The 17,079-nt window shown below is 32.7% G+C and overlaps 2 protein-coding genes across 3 annotated transcripts in view; both read left to right on the forward strand.

Moving 5' to 3' along the window:
- The window catches only part of LOC111711856 (protein FAM160B1), a 14,422-nt gene extending 13,227 nt beyond the window's left edge, over nt 1–1,195 (forward strand). For both annotated transcript variants that reach the window (XM_023486318.1, XM_023486319.1), the window contains 3 exons: nt 373–491; nt 605–684; nt 1,087–1,195. In XM_023486318.1, the coding sequence (XP_023342086.1) occupies nt 373–491; nt 605–684; nt 1,087–1,186 (299 nt within the window). In that variant the 3' untranslated portion in view covers nt 1,187–1,195. The remainder of the gene's footprint in view (nt 1–372; nt 492–604; nt 685–1,086) is intronic.
- A 4,436-nt stretch (nt 1,196–5,631) lies between these two features.
- LOC111711854 (U1 small nuclear ribonucleoprotein 70 kDa) lies at nt 5,632–16,235 on the forward strand (the record flags this gene model as incomplete). The annotated part of the gene is given in 9 exon segments (XM_023486315.1): nt 5,632–5,703; nt 6,877–7,830; nt 8,452–8,509; nt 9,212–9,287; nt 10,854–10,960; nt 11,380–11,454; nt 11,980–12,020; nt 14,229–14,330; nt 15,179–16,235. Coding segments are annotated over 8 exon segments (981 nt in total). The 3' UTR covers nt 15,583–16,235.
- Nucleotides 16,236–17,079: the final 844 nt, after the last annotated feature.

Here is a 17,079-nt window from a genome sequence, read left to right on the forward strand (position 1 = left end):
TACATCAAATGTGCCATCTCCACCAGCCCCTTTTTTCCCGTTTAAACCATTTTCTGTTGTTATCATCCTTGTGTGTGTAAATTATTCTTTTATCATTCTCATCAGTCCTATCTTTTCATCCTTGTTTTTACTTTTTCTTTATAATTCTCTTTTATTCTTAGATTTCTCTTCTCTAAACTTAATTTGTCATTCATAATTATCTTTTATTCGACATTCTGCTTATTGAACAATTTCTCTTTCCCCTTTATCTTTTATTTCTTCTTTTTTTCTCCTTTTGAAATTTGTTTTTCCTTTAATTTTGACCCTTTTTCATCTCATTTCTCCAGTCCCAAGTAGTTATTTGTAATGAAAACTATTAACTTATATTTTTAGAATACCGAGGTTATTGTGTACATAATATAGCTGAGGTCGAGGCCAGCTCCTGGTCAGATGTCGAGGATGAAAGGTCAAGGAAAATATCAAGGTCAAAGTCTCTGAGTAGTCAACCCAACGTAAGAGCATACTTTTTATTTGTCAAGCATATGTATTATATATAACTAGCCTAAGTGCCTGGCCTTGCATGTTAAATTTTGAAAGAAAAGAAAAACAAGCCTAATGCATTTAGGAAGATTCAGAAGACAACGGGAAAGAAAGCCCAGAATCAAGTAATCTCAGTAGAACGATGGCGCCAGCAAATATTCACAGGTTTAACAGTGGGACCTGTATAGTGTACATCTTTTTGTGTATTTGGTGTTGTTTTTAAGGGGGTGGGGCAGTTAGTAAATTAACTTGTTTAGTGAAATGGGCCTTGTGTACTTCATTATTGCTATGTTTCATGTTCATTTGACTGATTAAAACCATAACTTGAGTCTAACAGTCGTCTTTCTAACTGGGAGGGATTTTCATTATTTATATTATTATTCTATTTCCCACTAAAGTATTGTTGTTGTATGTCATAACCAGTAAAAAGCAGATTTAAATACACTTCTAGATATTTGAAAAATGGTAATTCTATTTGTTGAACTGTAATTTTGGTTAGGCACAAAAATGAAAGTTAGTATAACGGTTGACTTATGACTAGTTTGATAAGAAATGAATTTGTTTCAGAATTGTAAATTTGTGGCTCTATCTTGTCAATGATGAACTGAGGCTTGACGAATTCCGAGGATCAGGATACGATCTTTATATCAAGGATGCTGGAAGGTAAGTAAACATACGGTAGTAAACATACGGTAGTAAACAGAAATTAATGGAATAATTGTCGTCTTCTTTCCTTCTTTTTTGTTTATTGTTGGTTTCTTTGTTTGTTTTGTTAAAAAGATTTTGTAATTTGTTTTCTGAATATGTTTTCTAACATTTTTCGAAACAGTACAACAAATAATTAAAGACTGCAGGCCAGCTCCATAATTAGTTTTTAATTTCTTTTATTTAATTATTTAACTATTTTAATTTCTCGTCACTTTTTCAATCGAAACCTCTGGAACCACTGTTTTATAGGAAACAGTTTCGTGCTCCAGGCTGAAATTTAGGCCATGTACAAAAATGATGCGCGGGGGGGAAGAGGGGTCCAAAAAAATGGTTCAAATAAACAATAATATTTAGTTCAAATGAACTAAAAAAAAGTTACTCATTTGAACTATCTGTTAGAATTATTTGAAAATATTTTTTTCTTATTTGTACAATTTTTTGTCTATTTGAACTATTTTTTTGCTCTTTTGAACTCTTTTTTTTGCTCATTTGAACTAATTTTATGTTTATCTGAACGATTTTTTTGCTCGTTTGGACTATCTTTTTGATCATTTAGACTATTTTTTGGTCATTCAGACTATTTTTTTGCTCATTTGAACTAATTTTTGGTTCATTTGAACTATTTTTTGCTCATTTGAATTATTTTTATGTCCATATGTGAAATATTGTTTGATCATGTTAACTATTTTCTATTGATTGCTTGACCTACAGAGCGTCCCATTTCATATTAGATTATCTCCAATCTTTAACGCCAAAATACGCACATAATACTCGAAAAATCTAACATTTACTGCAAAAAAATTCTATCAGCCTTATTCAGGGTGTCCCAAAAAACATGGGAATTCAGTGACGAATTCGATATCGTCTTTTCAAATAATTCTTTGATTTAGTATAGTGATACCTACTGAGAAAAATATTCTCTCGGCTAGCGCAGGTAACTTTGGTGTGTGTGGAGGGGAAGGGGGGTTCAATCCTTTTTTTAAATCTGTTAGTTCAAGAAATTTTCGCGAAATTTAAGAAACAAACTAAAATTTGGGAAAATTTGTATTCTAATGTCAAATTGTTCGCCTTTTTCCCTAAGCATTCATAATTATCCCCCTCCCTTCCCAGGGGGTCAGGGGGTATCCCTGAATCCACATTGTATAAAATGGATTGGAAAATTAGCAAAATCATAAAAATCTAATTATCTAGTTTTGGCCTATTTGTATCATTCAATGATAACCCAAGGGAAGTTTTTAACAATCTTACTCAACTCGATATTCAAAGTTGTTTGTTCCGATGTTGCGGTTTAATTTTGTCAATTGAATCTGGATTCGTGGATCTATATATTAGTAATATTGCGGGTCCAGTGGAACTTTCGTCCCCTAGGTCCCCCTGTTGAAAATATATATTTTTTTTTTTTTTCAACTAGTTGGGTTTGTTTGCATGGAGCGGGGGAAAAATCGAGGGGTTTTGTTCACTGAATTGGGGAAATAAAATGATTTTTAAGGGTTGATTTTGGTGAGAAGATATAAAAGAAACTTTTCTTTTAATGTCCAAATATCAGTTTTGGGGGTAATTCCGAAATACGACCCTGGTTCTCCCTGAACTTGAATTTTTCAATGTTTTAAAATATTCTAACTGTTCTTGAGCAATGCAGGGTTTCACAGAATATTTCCGGTTTCTCAATGTTTTAAAATATTCTAACTGTTCTTGAGCAATGCAGGGTTTCACAGAATATTTCCGGTTTCATTAAAAAATAAAACCGGCAATAGAATTTAATGAATAGTCTGAATTGGCTGAGCTAGGTTGAAAAAGTTGAACCACATTTCTTATCTGCCAGTTAAAGTTTAAGAGTAGAGGTTTAACTTATTCTACGTAATAATCACTTGTTTATTACATCTAATCATCTATTTTTGCAGAAAATAACCCTAAATTTTATAACGTCACTGGTAAACTGACACAGTGTAAAGATTATCTTTCAAAAAGTCAAAATCAGGAATAACTAGCTGAAGTGCCAGGCGCGGCGTTGCCGTTGAATTTATTTAAAAAATGTGAAGAAAAAATTGTTTCTTAAAAAAATCAGCTAATTTGGTCCAGCCGTTTGGCAAGCTATACAAGCGAAGAGCTTATTATATGGAAAAGCATTACATAACATTTTCTTCTATTGATTTATTTATTATTTTATTTCTTCCCAGCATTATCTCCTGTCAAGAATGTCGTAATTTCAAGTAATCTTAGATTTATAGATGTTAAACAGCTTGGCAATGATACCACTTAAACCTTTTTCTGAGCAGAAGAATTTATTAATTTTAATTGCGTTTTCTCTATAAAAAAAATTCTTGTAGATTTAAGGTTTATGCAGCAATTTCTAGAATAGAAATTGACAGAGTTTGTAAATTTTTAAGATAGATAACTTAAGGTATTTTCCGCATGGTTTCTAGAGCAAAAGTTTAAAGCCGTTGGGAGTCGGATAGGCTACTCTTAAATGAAAGGTCTTTTAGAATTACGAACAGTCCCTTTAATTATATCGCTAACAGGTTCGACACCTTGTGTTTGGTGAAGAGAAGCAGGAGGTCCTAGATCAGGAGGACCAGGATATCCTTGTAGAGGAGCAGGACATGGAGGAGGAGGAGAACGAGGAAGAAGAGGAAGAATTAGAAGATCCTCTTCAAACAGAAGATGTAAATTTCCTTTTATCCAAGGTAAATAAATGGGGGGGGGGTGGCGGAGCATTCGAATGTTTTATAGATTTGAGTATATTTATTATTTAATTTTCATATTTGTCTCATTACACACATTTTTTTAATATTTGCCATCCAATATATATGTTTAAATAAAGTAAGTCTAGAACATTTTCTATTGTTTATTTAGANTATTTGTATTGTGAAAAAGTGGAGTTGAGTATCTGTTTTAGATATTTCAAAACAAAAAAGTTTTCTTAAACAATGGCGTCGTTAAGAAAAATCAACAAAGGATGAAGGATTTTAGGAATTCTTTTGTAATGGTAACAATGTATTTTATGTAAAATATTAAAATTAATCAGGCGTTCATTTACAATTTCTTTAATAATTAAGACCCACGGACAAACACCTAGTTCTTTGTAAAAGCAAGTGTCTTCCCTATTTAGCCTGCTTTCAGCCTTAAGTGAGAGGCATGGGCTAGTTAGAAAATCCAGAAAATTTGAGCTTCCATGCAAATTCAGAAAGTTGCAATATTTAACTCGGATCGTAAATAAATCAATTTAATTCTATACAAATCATTCTGATATTACAACCAATAGTCATCGATTATTTTTTGACGCATTCGTATATAGTTGATATTTCATAATATTTTTTACTTTTTATGATCTGATAGTTACTTTTGAAAAAATTTATTCCTGTTGATAGGATTTTTGATAATGAAGATGACGAATTTTCATATTTTTCAGGAATGTTCGAAAATCCAGTGCCAGCGAAATATTATTTTTTTTTAAACAAAATCAAAAATATTATGAAATTTTACCTTTAAACGAATGGATTGAAAAATAATCGATGACTATTGATAGTACAGTACAGTACAGTACAGTACAGTACAGTACAGTACAGTACAGTACAGTACAGTACAGTACAGTACAGTACAGTACAGTACCTTGGCATATTGAGTAGGATGAACTCTAGTATAAGGAGTCCTGTGATTAATGTTGGACGAACCCCCTTTCTGATCTAGCCATGAACCCTCTAGATACAAATATGAATGAGATCTAGAATAAGTTTAAAGGAATTGAGTTTGATTTTTGCAACCTGATGTTGCAAATCTGTAATATTTCAAACTTAGATTCTTTGATCTAACCGAATTCATAGTTTTTCCTTCATAGTCCCTTCAAGTCAGTGAAAATAAATACCACAACCTTTACATGAATCCTTTTCATACTGACAATAGTTTCGATATGAGATTGACCGTTTTCCGACGGTCAGTTTTCCCACATGCAAGACTCGGGGGTTTCAATTATTTTGTTTTTATTTCTCTTCAGTTGGTCTTCAACGTTGTTGAAATTGTATTATCTAGTACTAGAAAAAAAATACGTGGATAGGTTTTCAAATGTAGTAAATATTTTATTTACTGATGTCCCATCTCAAAATTGTCATAACTTTCCATTCTGCCATGCTAAAAAATAATTATGAAGTAACTTATTCACATTGTTGAGAAAAAACATGGTTCGTGTTTTAAAAGATTGTTGTACTTCTAAAGGCATTTTTTCAAAATTAACAATTATAATTTATAAACTATTTTTGAGTTTTTTTTGCATTAATTATTTCTCCGGGTCAAAATGTGACTAGGAAAGCAAATGATTTTTTAAAAAACAAGTTTGAATTTTGTGAAACTTCTCAGATTTACGTGAAAGTTTAAACGCGATTTTAAATCGAATCATTTTTATTTATCTAGGAGCGTAATGAACGAGGCGACAGTTAAATGTTCAAGTATTAAACACTATCCAAAGAAGATGCTTCATGCAAGGTAAGCCTCGACAGTATTTTTATTTTCTTGTTTTGCATCGATTTAGGGGATTCATCTTCCTTATGTTAATTCGTAGTAAACTCTTCTACCCAATCCATTTTTATAATTTTTATTTCTCTCGTTTTTATTTTTTTGGCGGCACGATGCCGCTGAAAGTTCATTAAATTTTCTAAACTTGCGCGTCTTTTTGTTATTTCATGGTTGAACATAATCTTTTTTTGCAGTACGGCGGTGCTAAATGCACCTACTTGATAATTCATCGAATAAAATATCAATTCATTTAATGTCTGTCTAGTAAGGACACGACTTAATCCGTAGTGCGGTGTCGGTTTTTGCAATCATCGATTTTTCGATGAAAGAAAATATAAAAAATTCTGATTTTTAAATTATTTTGCGCTGCTGAACTCGATTGCGTTATATCCACGTATTTATTAAATTTCTCTGCAAGGTCTTGGAAGCGTCCCGGAAGAAGATGTTTTTGCACGAATAAGACTTACAGCGACTTCCTAATAAATAATTCCACTTATTTGTAACATATCTGTCTGCAGATATATCTCTTCTTACAATTTATAATGATTTTGACCACCGCTTGGTTAATTTTTCCTTGGAACACTAGGGTTCGCAGCTCGTCACGGATTTTAGTACAGTGAAACCCTTAATAACGAATACATCGGAAGAATTTATCAAATGTCGTTTGGACAATTTTTCAATGAGTTTTATACTATATTACGTAAATTTCAGTATTTGCGAAAATAAATAAATAGCAAGAGTTCCATATAATCATTTAATTAAAAACTAAATATTTGCAACATTCCATTATCAGAAAGTGAAGAATGTGACATTTGATGAATTCTTTTGATGTATTCTTTAGTAAGGGTTTCACTGTATTAGACACTTTGAGTACTTTTAACCGACATTACATTTTATGGACTCTTATGTCAGATGTAAAAATCCTTGTTTATCGATATCTTTTAATGTCTAGTCCAATAGCTCATTACGGAAATTTGAAGAAAGCTTATATCCAACTGGATTTTAAGTCCAACTAATTTTTAACTAAAACTCAAAAATTATTAACCTGTCCAGTCTAGTTTTTCATATTTATTAATACACAATTTTACGGATTATCAATAAACATGGTTATATATATATATATATATTATATTTTTTATTCAGGAAAAAACTGTTGGGTGATAATAGCGGAGCCCTTCAGAGCATATTTGAGAATACCGAGGAGGAGAAGATGATGAACGCCGTGGTCGTCCTCGACGAGTTTGGAAAAGAGCTCGCCGCAATCTGTCTTGTCAAATACCATCTATATTCACAGTAGAATGTGTCAGTCGGACAGCTGGAATAATGGGAACTAGAACATGTTCACTGTTGAGTCCAGATCCAGATGCAAATTACAATTCCCTTGCTAGCGAAGTCAAAATACAAACAATGTTTTCTAGCTCCCAGTGTATTTGATTCAAAGCACAGATTTGAAACGTTATTTACTCGGCTCCTGTCAAAAATATCTTCACATTTCTTTTTTTAAGTTCCGTCAGTATGACATTCCAGACCGGTATAACTCTATTTGTAAAGAAGTTTTTTCGCTGGTCTGTATTCGATCGATTCGATAAAAGATTGCCTTTATAAGCAGTATTCCTTGTTAATCGGGTGATATTGTACCATGTAGCGGGGTCAACCCTGTCAATTCATTTAAGGATTTTTAAAGTCTGAATTAAATTGATCTGGATTGTCTATCTTCATAGGTTTGTCTCACTAGTCCCACCACTAGGTTGACTGCTCATTTTTGAACACATACAAGACGTCGATATCACCAGTTAACCAGGGTGACCAGGAGTGGACAGCAAATTTAAGATGGCATCTGACTAACTGTTAGTGTATAATTGAATAACAATCTTTTTATCCCTATATAGAGCTTAAAGAGTCACATTTGATACCCTTTTATGATCACCTGTTATGTTTTATTTTTTATATAAATTTTATTTTTTTAAATTTCAGACGCAATGACGGCGTTTCTGCCCCCGAACCTACTAGCTCTGTTTGCCCCAAGGGACCCTATACCCTACCTACCACCTGCAGAGAAACTACCATACGAGAAGAAAGTCACGCATAACTATACAGGTATTAGGTGGAAGAAATAGGCATCTTAATTATACAGGTCAAAAAAATGGGGTGCAAACGTTCTATGTCAGATGTGGCCCCCCAATATAAGCATTGCATCATGTGATAGTCGTTTTAAGGAAAAAACTGGATTTTAGTTTACTTTGTGACTTTGTTTCCAAAAAGTGAAATAATATGTTGATATGGTGAAGGTTATTAACTCCGATCCCAAATATTCTTGATCCGGGTATCGGGGGACCACAATGGAAGGCTGCATGCGAAATATCAACATTGGATTGCCCCCAAGAGTTTTAATTGTTAAAAATCATCCAACGGATAAAAATGCACTTATAAGGAAGCAGATCATTTGATTACCCTTAAAACAAAACAAAAAACGTTCTAAATTTTAATAAATTGTTTTAATTAATGGAAATAAGCTCGAGTTGCAAAATTGCTGCAATTGTATAGCACATACAAAACTGGTTATCTGTAATGAGCAAAAAAAAGGCATATTGCTTCTTGCGCATTAAAATATTACTCTAGATCTGGTGCTCTTTTTTGAGAGGGGAGGGGAATATTAAATAATTTCCCCCAAAAACCCTTTTCAATTAATCTAATAAAATATTATAAGAATTTGTTCAGGTATTGCACAATATGTTCATCTTTTCGAGGATCCTGTGGATACTCCAGCAGCAGTAGAGTAAGTTTTTTATTAAAGGGACTGTTCCCGTATTCAAGGGACAAGTGCAAAATAGGCAATTCTAGAATCACAACGGTACCCTTGAACCTTTATCTGATTAATAATGTGGAAGATATTGTTGTTGTTCTAGGTTTAAAAGGGTTTATTTATCACTTCTGTACGGTTTCTCAAAGTAGAGATGCGCGCGCTTGTTACTTCTGAAGTGAAACCACATTTATCAGTTTTCCAAATTTTAAACATTGATTATTTAATCATACTTGATCAGACAAACCTTTTTAGTAAATCGGACATTGCCATTTATGTATTGAGGTTCACTCACAGTCCTTTTCTAAATATAATCGATGTCTTCTGAACTTAATAAACTGACAGAAATTGATACTTGATAGGGAACCCATAGAATTTTTATCTTGTAAAAGAGAAAATCTACTAGATTCTGTAAAAAAATAAGTTGAAAAGGAAACCATATACGATTTGGGGAAGAGCAAATGAATAATCTTGCAATTTTTTTCAACTTGTCAAACTATTTTTAACTTTTAAAGCTAAATATTGGGAACCAAAATGCAGTTTTGAATGGGGGGGGGGGGGTTGACCTTGGAATAAAACACACCCTGGCTGAAGTCAAGTCTAAGTCAATGTTAGTTTTGATTCAATTTACGGAATTCAAGTTATTTAAAGGTGTTTAACGGAATAATACATATCCAGGGTTGAGACTCGGGAGGAAAAGAAAGAGAGAAGGAAGAAAGAGAAAACTGAGCAGGTTGCCTACAAACTAGAACAGGTATCTATTCTATAATCTATTTATATACTTTGCTTGTATTAACGGTCTAACCGGCTGAACCGATCAGGTCCAAATTTCGTGTGGGACCTCACATGACCCCAGAGCCCTAAACTTAAAACAGGCTATCGTTATCAAAACCAGTTTTGAAATCCGGGTTTACCTTAGGCAATTTTGTGGATATCAATATTTTTGTTAAGAATATTTTTTTAATTAATTTATCATATTCTCCATTTTTTTGGAATCTCTTAAATCAAAATCTATACAAATGTTAGACCCCAAAAAGGAAACTCAGGAGTTTCGTTCAACGATACTCATTTTTTGGGCTCAATGAAGGTTTATGGAACATCATCATTATCGGGGGACAGGGGGGGGGAGTGAATCCTGAAAAATAGTTGTAATTTTTCTAATTTTTAAATGCCCCAATTCGAAATGAAAAATTCACAAATTATTTTTATTGGCCGACCAGAGCAAAAGTTAGAAGCTAAAATTATTTCCAGGAAATGAAAGGGTGCTTTAAGCGCCCTGAAGCTTAGATTTAAGTAAAATCTCTTAATATTAAAAAGAAGGCGGAACTATTAAATCTTAACTCTGCCTTCAGTGCTCAAGATGGTTTCTATGCTCATCAAGCGGTGATTTCTTAGAATTATTATTAATAATATTTTGAGTTTTTAGTTTATCAACGGAATTAACCTTATTCCTTTAGTTAAATATTTATACTATGGAGTTGTGATATTGGATATCGAGCTCGCATAATAACTAATTCATATACACGCCAACCATTTATTAATTTTTATTTTCATGGAGAAACCGAAAATAAAAATATTTTATTGATTCTTTAATTCAACAAACTTTAAAGTTCGAGTCTTGTTTATTTAGATTTGAGAATTGCTATTTTTTAGAATTTTTTTACCACTACTTTTGTATTTTTGTTATTACGAATTACTATTGAACTGCCGGGGTTGAGTATCCAGCAGTTAAAAATGCAGAGGGTTTTATGTTAGTCATTAGAAGGATACTCGCTTTCATAGGGGTCATTCTTTTAAAGCCTCCGCGGCGGCTTACCACGCGAACAATGGTTTACTTTCGGGCACCACGCATATAGGGGTTCGCTTCTAGGGGCCGTGTATTAAGAGGTTCATAGTCGTTAGTCAGGAACCTCGCATTTAGGCTCTAGTAGGTTCGATTCCTCAGGAACAAGCATTATGGGTTTTTATCTTTGTTAGTGGCGATATTTTTTAATCTACTTTTTTTTAATAATTAAGGATTTCTGGCTTCTAGGAGGCCAAACTAAAAATCTACTAAGTCTTACGTGGTTCTAATTTTACTGTGCAGAATTTTGACTTATCAGAATATATGCCGTTTATGCTTTAAGATTATACCTTTTTCTATAATTAAAATTTTTACAATTTTTAAAGACAAAAGTTTGAAAGTAATTTTTTTTACTTTTCAGATTTTGTGAAGTTTCCTTAAAGCCTTAATACTCTGAATGTTTCAAAACGGAAAATAACGATGCATAATTATAGTTGTGCAAAACTAACAAAATAAACTGATTTAAGTACTTGTTAGGAAATTGCCTTGTGGGATCCTAATTCTGGAAAAGATACGACCGAAGATCCATTTAAAACTCTGTTTATAGCCCGAGTTAACTATTATACTAGTGAGAGTAAAATGAGGTAAGAATTTTGTATCACTTATCTATTATGCCATCCGGCTTTAAAATTATAACTAATCGAAGCTTCTAAACTTTCTGATTAAAAACATTCTTTCTGAAGAGAAAACATATTTTAACAGATATTTCGGCCTTGAGCGACTGTCTCATTAAAAGAAAAGAGTGGCATGTCTGATACACACGGGTACAATTTTTTTAAAAAAAAAATTGTAGGATATCGTTTGTTTTATAGTGTTAAAAATTAATAATTTTTTCTGTAGAACAGAAATCTGCAAGTCATTATCTTATATGAATACTGCAAATAAATAATTAAAAAATCTAAGATACGGATATCAATGGTATCGTTGGTAATCGGACGTTGGACTACGGAGCTTCTGGACATTCCCTAGATTTAATTTCTCTCTCTCATACATTGTTTTTTAGGCGAGAATTCGAGACCTATGGTACGATTAAATCTATACGTATCGTTCAAAATGTCAAGGATGGAAAACCAAGAGGGTAAGAAATACTTTTTTATCAGTGCTTAGGATTCAGATCCTCGACATTTTTGGCTTCCTGGACCCGCACCCGCTGAAATTTGCGGATCCAAGGGGCAAAATATCTATCTACTGAAAAAAAAACTTGTTGCTTTCAAAGCCTATTTCTAAACTGTTGAAAAAAGAGAGATTATTTATAATATCCTTTTCTTTGAACGATTCGTTGAGTTTTATCATGAAAATAAGCGGAATAAGGAAGATTAAGCATTCGAAAAACTACTTTGCTTTAAAAAAATCAGTAAATCTTAATTAAATGTTTGACGTAGACCCGGGTCCGCACCAAAATGAAATGGATCTTAAGCACTGTTTTTTGTTTTGTTTTGTGCCTAATTTGTATCCCGAATACATTTTCTATAAAGTAGTTTAAAAGGAAAAATATGCACAATGAAGAAATCATAATATTTGGGGCTATTTTTAATTTTCATTTCATAAAAACATGTTTTTATTCTTCATGAAATATTTGATTGTAATGTTGAATTTTGTTTAGGTATGCTTTTATAGAGTACGAGAGCGAGAGAGATATGCACTGTAAGTTTTGATTTATTTTTATAACTGGGGTTTTCATTTTCTACAGGGGACGATACTGCCCTAGTCCTTATTTCCTCTAATATCTTCTTCTCTAAAATCCTTTAATGCTGCTGATAAAATTTCGGAGTAATGTGGAAATATGTCCTGGATTCTTTCAACAATTGGTTTTCCTTTATAGAAACAGATACATTTTAGTAAGTAGTAGATGAATTGAGCAACTCGTGTTAGTGTAGAGATACGAACATATGTAATGATAATATTAATGCTTAGATTTGGTGATATTATGGTTTCGTCACTCTGCTTACTATTAGAATTTAGATGCTAAATTTATATATTTTACTATATAGGGTCTTCATGCATTTATATTTGGAGTACAGCAGGATCTTTTATAATTTTTTTTGCGGGGTAGGATTATGAATCAAAATCATACGGTAAATGTAAGGCCCGGGGTTTGTCTCTTTCTAGATATTCCGGATTTTAAGAACTGTTTGCAATAGTTTCTTTTTACTTTTGCTTTCTTTAGACCCAGCTTATAACCTAAAATCAAATGTCCACCTTCCAGCCTATTTGTAATATTTCCTGGTTAATCTGAATTGATAGAAAAAAATTGTAAACATTGTAATTTTAAGTCGTGGAGTAGATGTTTCATCTCAAAGTTTTTTAGTTCAAATCTTATTATACTGGAGACTGAATGAATACAGTTCAAAAGTCTTCTAAGATGGATTTTTTTCAAAGTTTGCAAAAAAAATTAAACAATTTTTTTGAAGGATGGATTGATAAGCAAAAACTTTCAATTTTCGGACATGATCATTATCGTCCCCTGTTTTCTCCATTTAACTTTGCCAATATGTAACATTCTCGAAATCGTTCAAATTTAATGTCTTACAAAACGCAAGGAAGGATTAGTTAAAAGTTTAGCGATATTATAAATACTAAAAGGCCAATTTGGGTGTTCATAAGGGGTTTTTAGATAATAATAAAAAAGGTCCGGACTAGATATAGGGAAGTTGCTAAGAGTAGGTCCCGTGATTCTAAAGATTTCTGACTAATATTGTTTGATTCAGACTTGGGGTCTTGATCTTGAGTCCACTGTTTCCAAAGTAGGTTTGTATGGTGGTGGAGGTTTGTATTCAAAACATGCCAGTCTTTGCGTATTGTGGTTCAATTTTAAAATTTGCTCCACTTTTCAGCCATTTTGTTAAAAAAGGAAAAAACTAATTGAACCTTCTGAAAAAATTAAATATGTTGGGTATAAACTGTTCTGAATGTTCGAGTTCACGCAATGTGTTTAATGGGTAATAAGCTGGCATGTTAAACACACTGAAAGGTCTACGGTTGAAAAAAGTAAGAAATTGGTTTAAATTCTGTAAGTATTGCGAGTTGAGCAACTTTAATCCCACGGGAAAAGGTAAAAAAAGAGTTTTTCAGTGAGGAATATCAAGCCATATGTAAGTATTGGGTAGGTATGGCTTGAATAGGTAATAATCCACCATCAAACTAGATATTGACTCAGCGCCGTACTTAACTCAATGTTCACAGGGTTTCAGGATTCTAGTTCAGATTTCAAACCTTCAATAATATTGTGCAGTTTTACGGGTTTCATTTCAGACTAAAGGGTTTCATGAATTTTAATAAAATTATTTTTTAGGATTTCATTCTTAGTATTAAATATCTAGACGTTATTTCTAGACGTCTACAACACTAAATTAACTTACGATTACTTGTTGAAATCAACGTCATTCATATACCTAAATCTTTTGATAAATTGATTAAATATTTTTGGAATAACATTCGCAAAATATTGTTGGAATCAAGAAAACACCGAAATGGGAAGGGTTGGGGGTATAAATAGTCATAAATAATGAAAAATCTTGATCATAATATTGTTAAATTTTTAATGGTGCAATATGATCCGATGTCAACTTTTATTTAAATAAAAAGTCCAGTTTTATAACATAGTTTGTCTTTGTAGAAATTCTTTTTTTAAATTTTTTATTTCACTTCGATTTTTTAATTAAACTTTTCTCTTCATAATTTTTAATTAATTATCTCTGCCTTTTCCGGCCTAAAAAAATTTGTTAATTTTGTAAAATCCCTTTAAAAATCTCGAATCGCTTAGGTTCTATTACAATTTTTCTTATTTCCAAAGTTTCCCTCCCGGCCCTCTAGAGTATTATCAGGTAATTGAGGTTTATTTGTCCATTACAGCTGCGTATAAACACGCTGACGGGAAGAAGATTGACGGCCGACGAGTCCTGGTCGATGTTGAACGAGGAAGGACTGTTAAGGGCTGGTTGCCACGTCGACTAGGTAGGAAATTCCGACCATCTAAAAAATGTGAATTATATAATATTTTGGTTGCGAAGTTTTTAAAAAATGTTCTTTCAAATTCAGTTAAATTCTTTTCATAGCTCATAGTTCTCCAGTATGGCTGAGTCTTCTCTAGATAATTAGTTGAAATTGTTCTCGCAGTTTATTAAATCTGAAAAAAAAAAAATTCTAATTAAACTTGAATAATCGTGGGTTTTTTGTCTTTTTTTGCGGCTGATAATGTTTATTTGTTCCTTCATTCATGGATTTATTCATGAAGATAAGTTGTTATGTTTTTAACTCTGCTCATATTGTTTATGGTCTAAAAACAACATTAGTTATCTCGTAAAAATTATCTGTATCTAGTCATGANGGTCTGTCAGTGTATATTTACTTGGACGAAGCTTAGAGCCCTAGTGGTAAACATGCACCTAAATGTATTTTAAAAAGCTTAAATATTTATCGTATCTATTTGTATGATTATTAAAGTACTGTTTTCATCTACAAATCTTGGATAAGGTCTAAAGAAGTATTTGCATATATGGGTAAAAAAATAAACTTGTTTTAGGACTGCTTTTTTCATAACATTTTTTCTCGTGAATTTCATATTAAATAAATTCCTGTGAAATGAACTGTTCTGAATTCTGTGTTTAAAGGAGGTTCCATTGAAGAATTTATTTTTTCGGTCTTGCAAGTGAATTTTTCTTTTCTTTTTCAGAAATTTGTCCTTAGTTTGCCATGTTGGTTTTTGGGGAATATATCCCGCAGAACCGTATTCTCTGAAGGGGATTAATCAACCTATTCACGGGTATGTGTTTCTTGTCTATTTCATAAGTGAATATTTTCAGGTGGTGGTCTAGGAGGAACTAGAAAAGGTGGATCGGATGTAAACGTCCGTCATTCCGGTCGTGACGATGGGCGCCGTGAACGCGGTGACGCCAGTCGCCGGCGCTCAAAATCAAGATCACGGGATCGTAAAGTGAAACGATCTCGATCTCGGGACCGTAAAAAGCGGTCCCGATCCCGTGATCGTAAGCGCTCCCGCTCCCGTGACAAGAAGAGGAGTAAGCGCTCTAGATCTCGCTCTCGTGAGCGTAGGCGCCGTGAGCGGGAGAACGGTGGGGGTGATGAGGTGAACGTGAAGGAGGAACCGGAGGATACAGGATACGATCAACAGATCGGCAACGTTAACTTCTCGGAGGTGAACGTGAAGCAGGAGAAGGAGGATACGGAGAAGGTGTCGCAAGGATGAATTCAAGGTTCAAGGAATTGTATTGTGACAGTGTTGGGACTCCCTGAGGTTTATCGAGATAAAAAGTAAACTGATTTGGAAATATAAATGTTTTTTTATTTTTCGTTAATTTAAACCTTTCAAAACTATAAAATATTCATAGATTTTGTTGTTTGAACTTTAAAAATGTTTACCAACTTCGCATCAAGATTAAAATTGTATTCAATATTTCGTTTATCATTTTCGACCATCCACTCCTGGTTAAAATATTAGAATTCTTGGATTTCCTTCTTATCTTACTGTATCTTTTTGTGTTGATTCATTTATAATAAACCGTTAACAGTTTAAATCTGTTTTAAATACAACTTTTGTATTTATTGTCTTATTTAATGTACTTCTTGTGTGTAATCCCTGGCTTGACAGCATAAACTATTTAAAACTTTTAATTTGTGTAGAATGTAGCTAGATGTGCATAGTTCTGACGGTATATCAAATGCATCATCCCCTTATAATGATAAATATCTATCCCGCCCATTCTCTATTTTAACTTTTAATTGTGCCTAGCTATCTATGAGCATCTTCTCTTTCTATGCATTAAAAAACAATATCAAAAAATAAATTCGCGGAGTTCAAGATTTTATTACGCAATTAAATAAAGTAATTTTGGACACACATTTTTTATGATTTTTTTAGTATCCATGAACATTCCCAATGTTGTAAGGTCCCCCACACAACTTGGGCCCGATCGGTTCAGCCGTTTGACGCTTAATGGGTATAAATAGAAAGACGAGTAAAGTAGAAAAATATAGATAAAGTTGTAATCCCCGTTTGTTTTGATGTCTGTCTAGCTTGATTAGTGTATAAAATTAACAATTTCCTCAGTTGTTTCGGCATCCGAATCACAAGTCGTTTCATTTTAGAGAAACCAGAGGATTCCCTTAAGATCTAAGGGTACTGTTGTGGATAAGAAATTTGATTTTTAAATGTAGTCTCTGTGATTTATCATTCTCCTTGGGTTTGTGACTTCAATTATATCAGGATATTATTTGCCCACGTGTAAAAGATTAATAATATTAGATACAAAGTTATATGTGTTCCGGTTTTGATTGAACTTACCAATTTCTGAGGAAAATTGAGTTAGTTTTTTTCTCTGTATTTACTTGATTTTATTGTATAAAGTAACCATACATTGACGTAATTTCATGTGACATTTAATATAAAAAGTGGTATGCAAGATTCATAATGGTACTTTTTAATTCCGTTGTCTGATTGCGAATGCATAACTGTTATCATTGAAAAAAAAATTTGTTTTATTCAAGTGATTTCCGAACTTTTGCTGCAGAAACAATGTGAGGAGATTTATTAATGTACGATTNCTCATGTTACCATAGGTACAACAATAGTTCGTATCTATCTATTTACACTGCTCTGGTAAAGCGTAACCATAGTGTGACTGGTTCTATGGTAGAACGTCTAAGAAATTGGCCATGAGACAAAAATTTTATTTTGAGATAGAGG

The sequence above is a fragment of the Eurytemora carolleeae genome, unplaced genomic scaffold (assembly GCF_000591075.1).
Source record: "Eurytemora carolleeae unplaced genomic scaffold, Eaff_2.0 scaffold1193, whole genome shotgun sequence".
NCBI lineage: Eukaryota > Metazoa > Arthropoda > Copepoda > Calanoida > Temoridae > Eurytemora > Eurytemora carolleeae.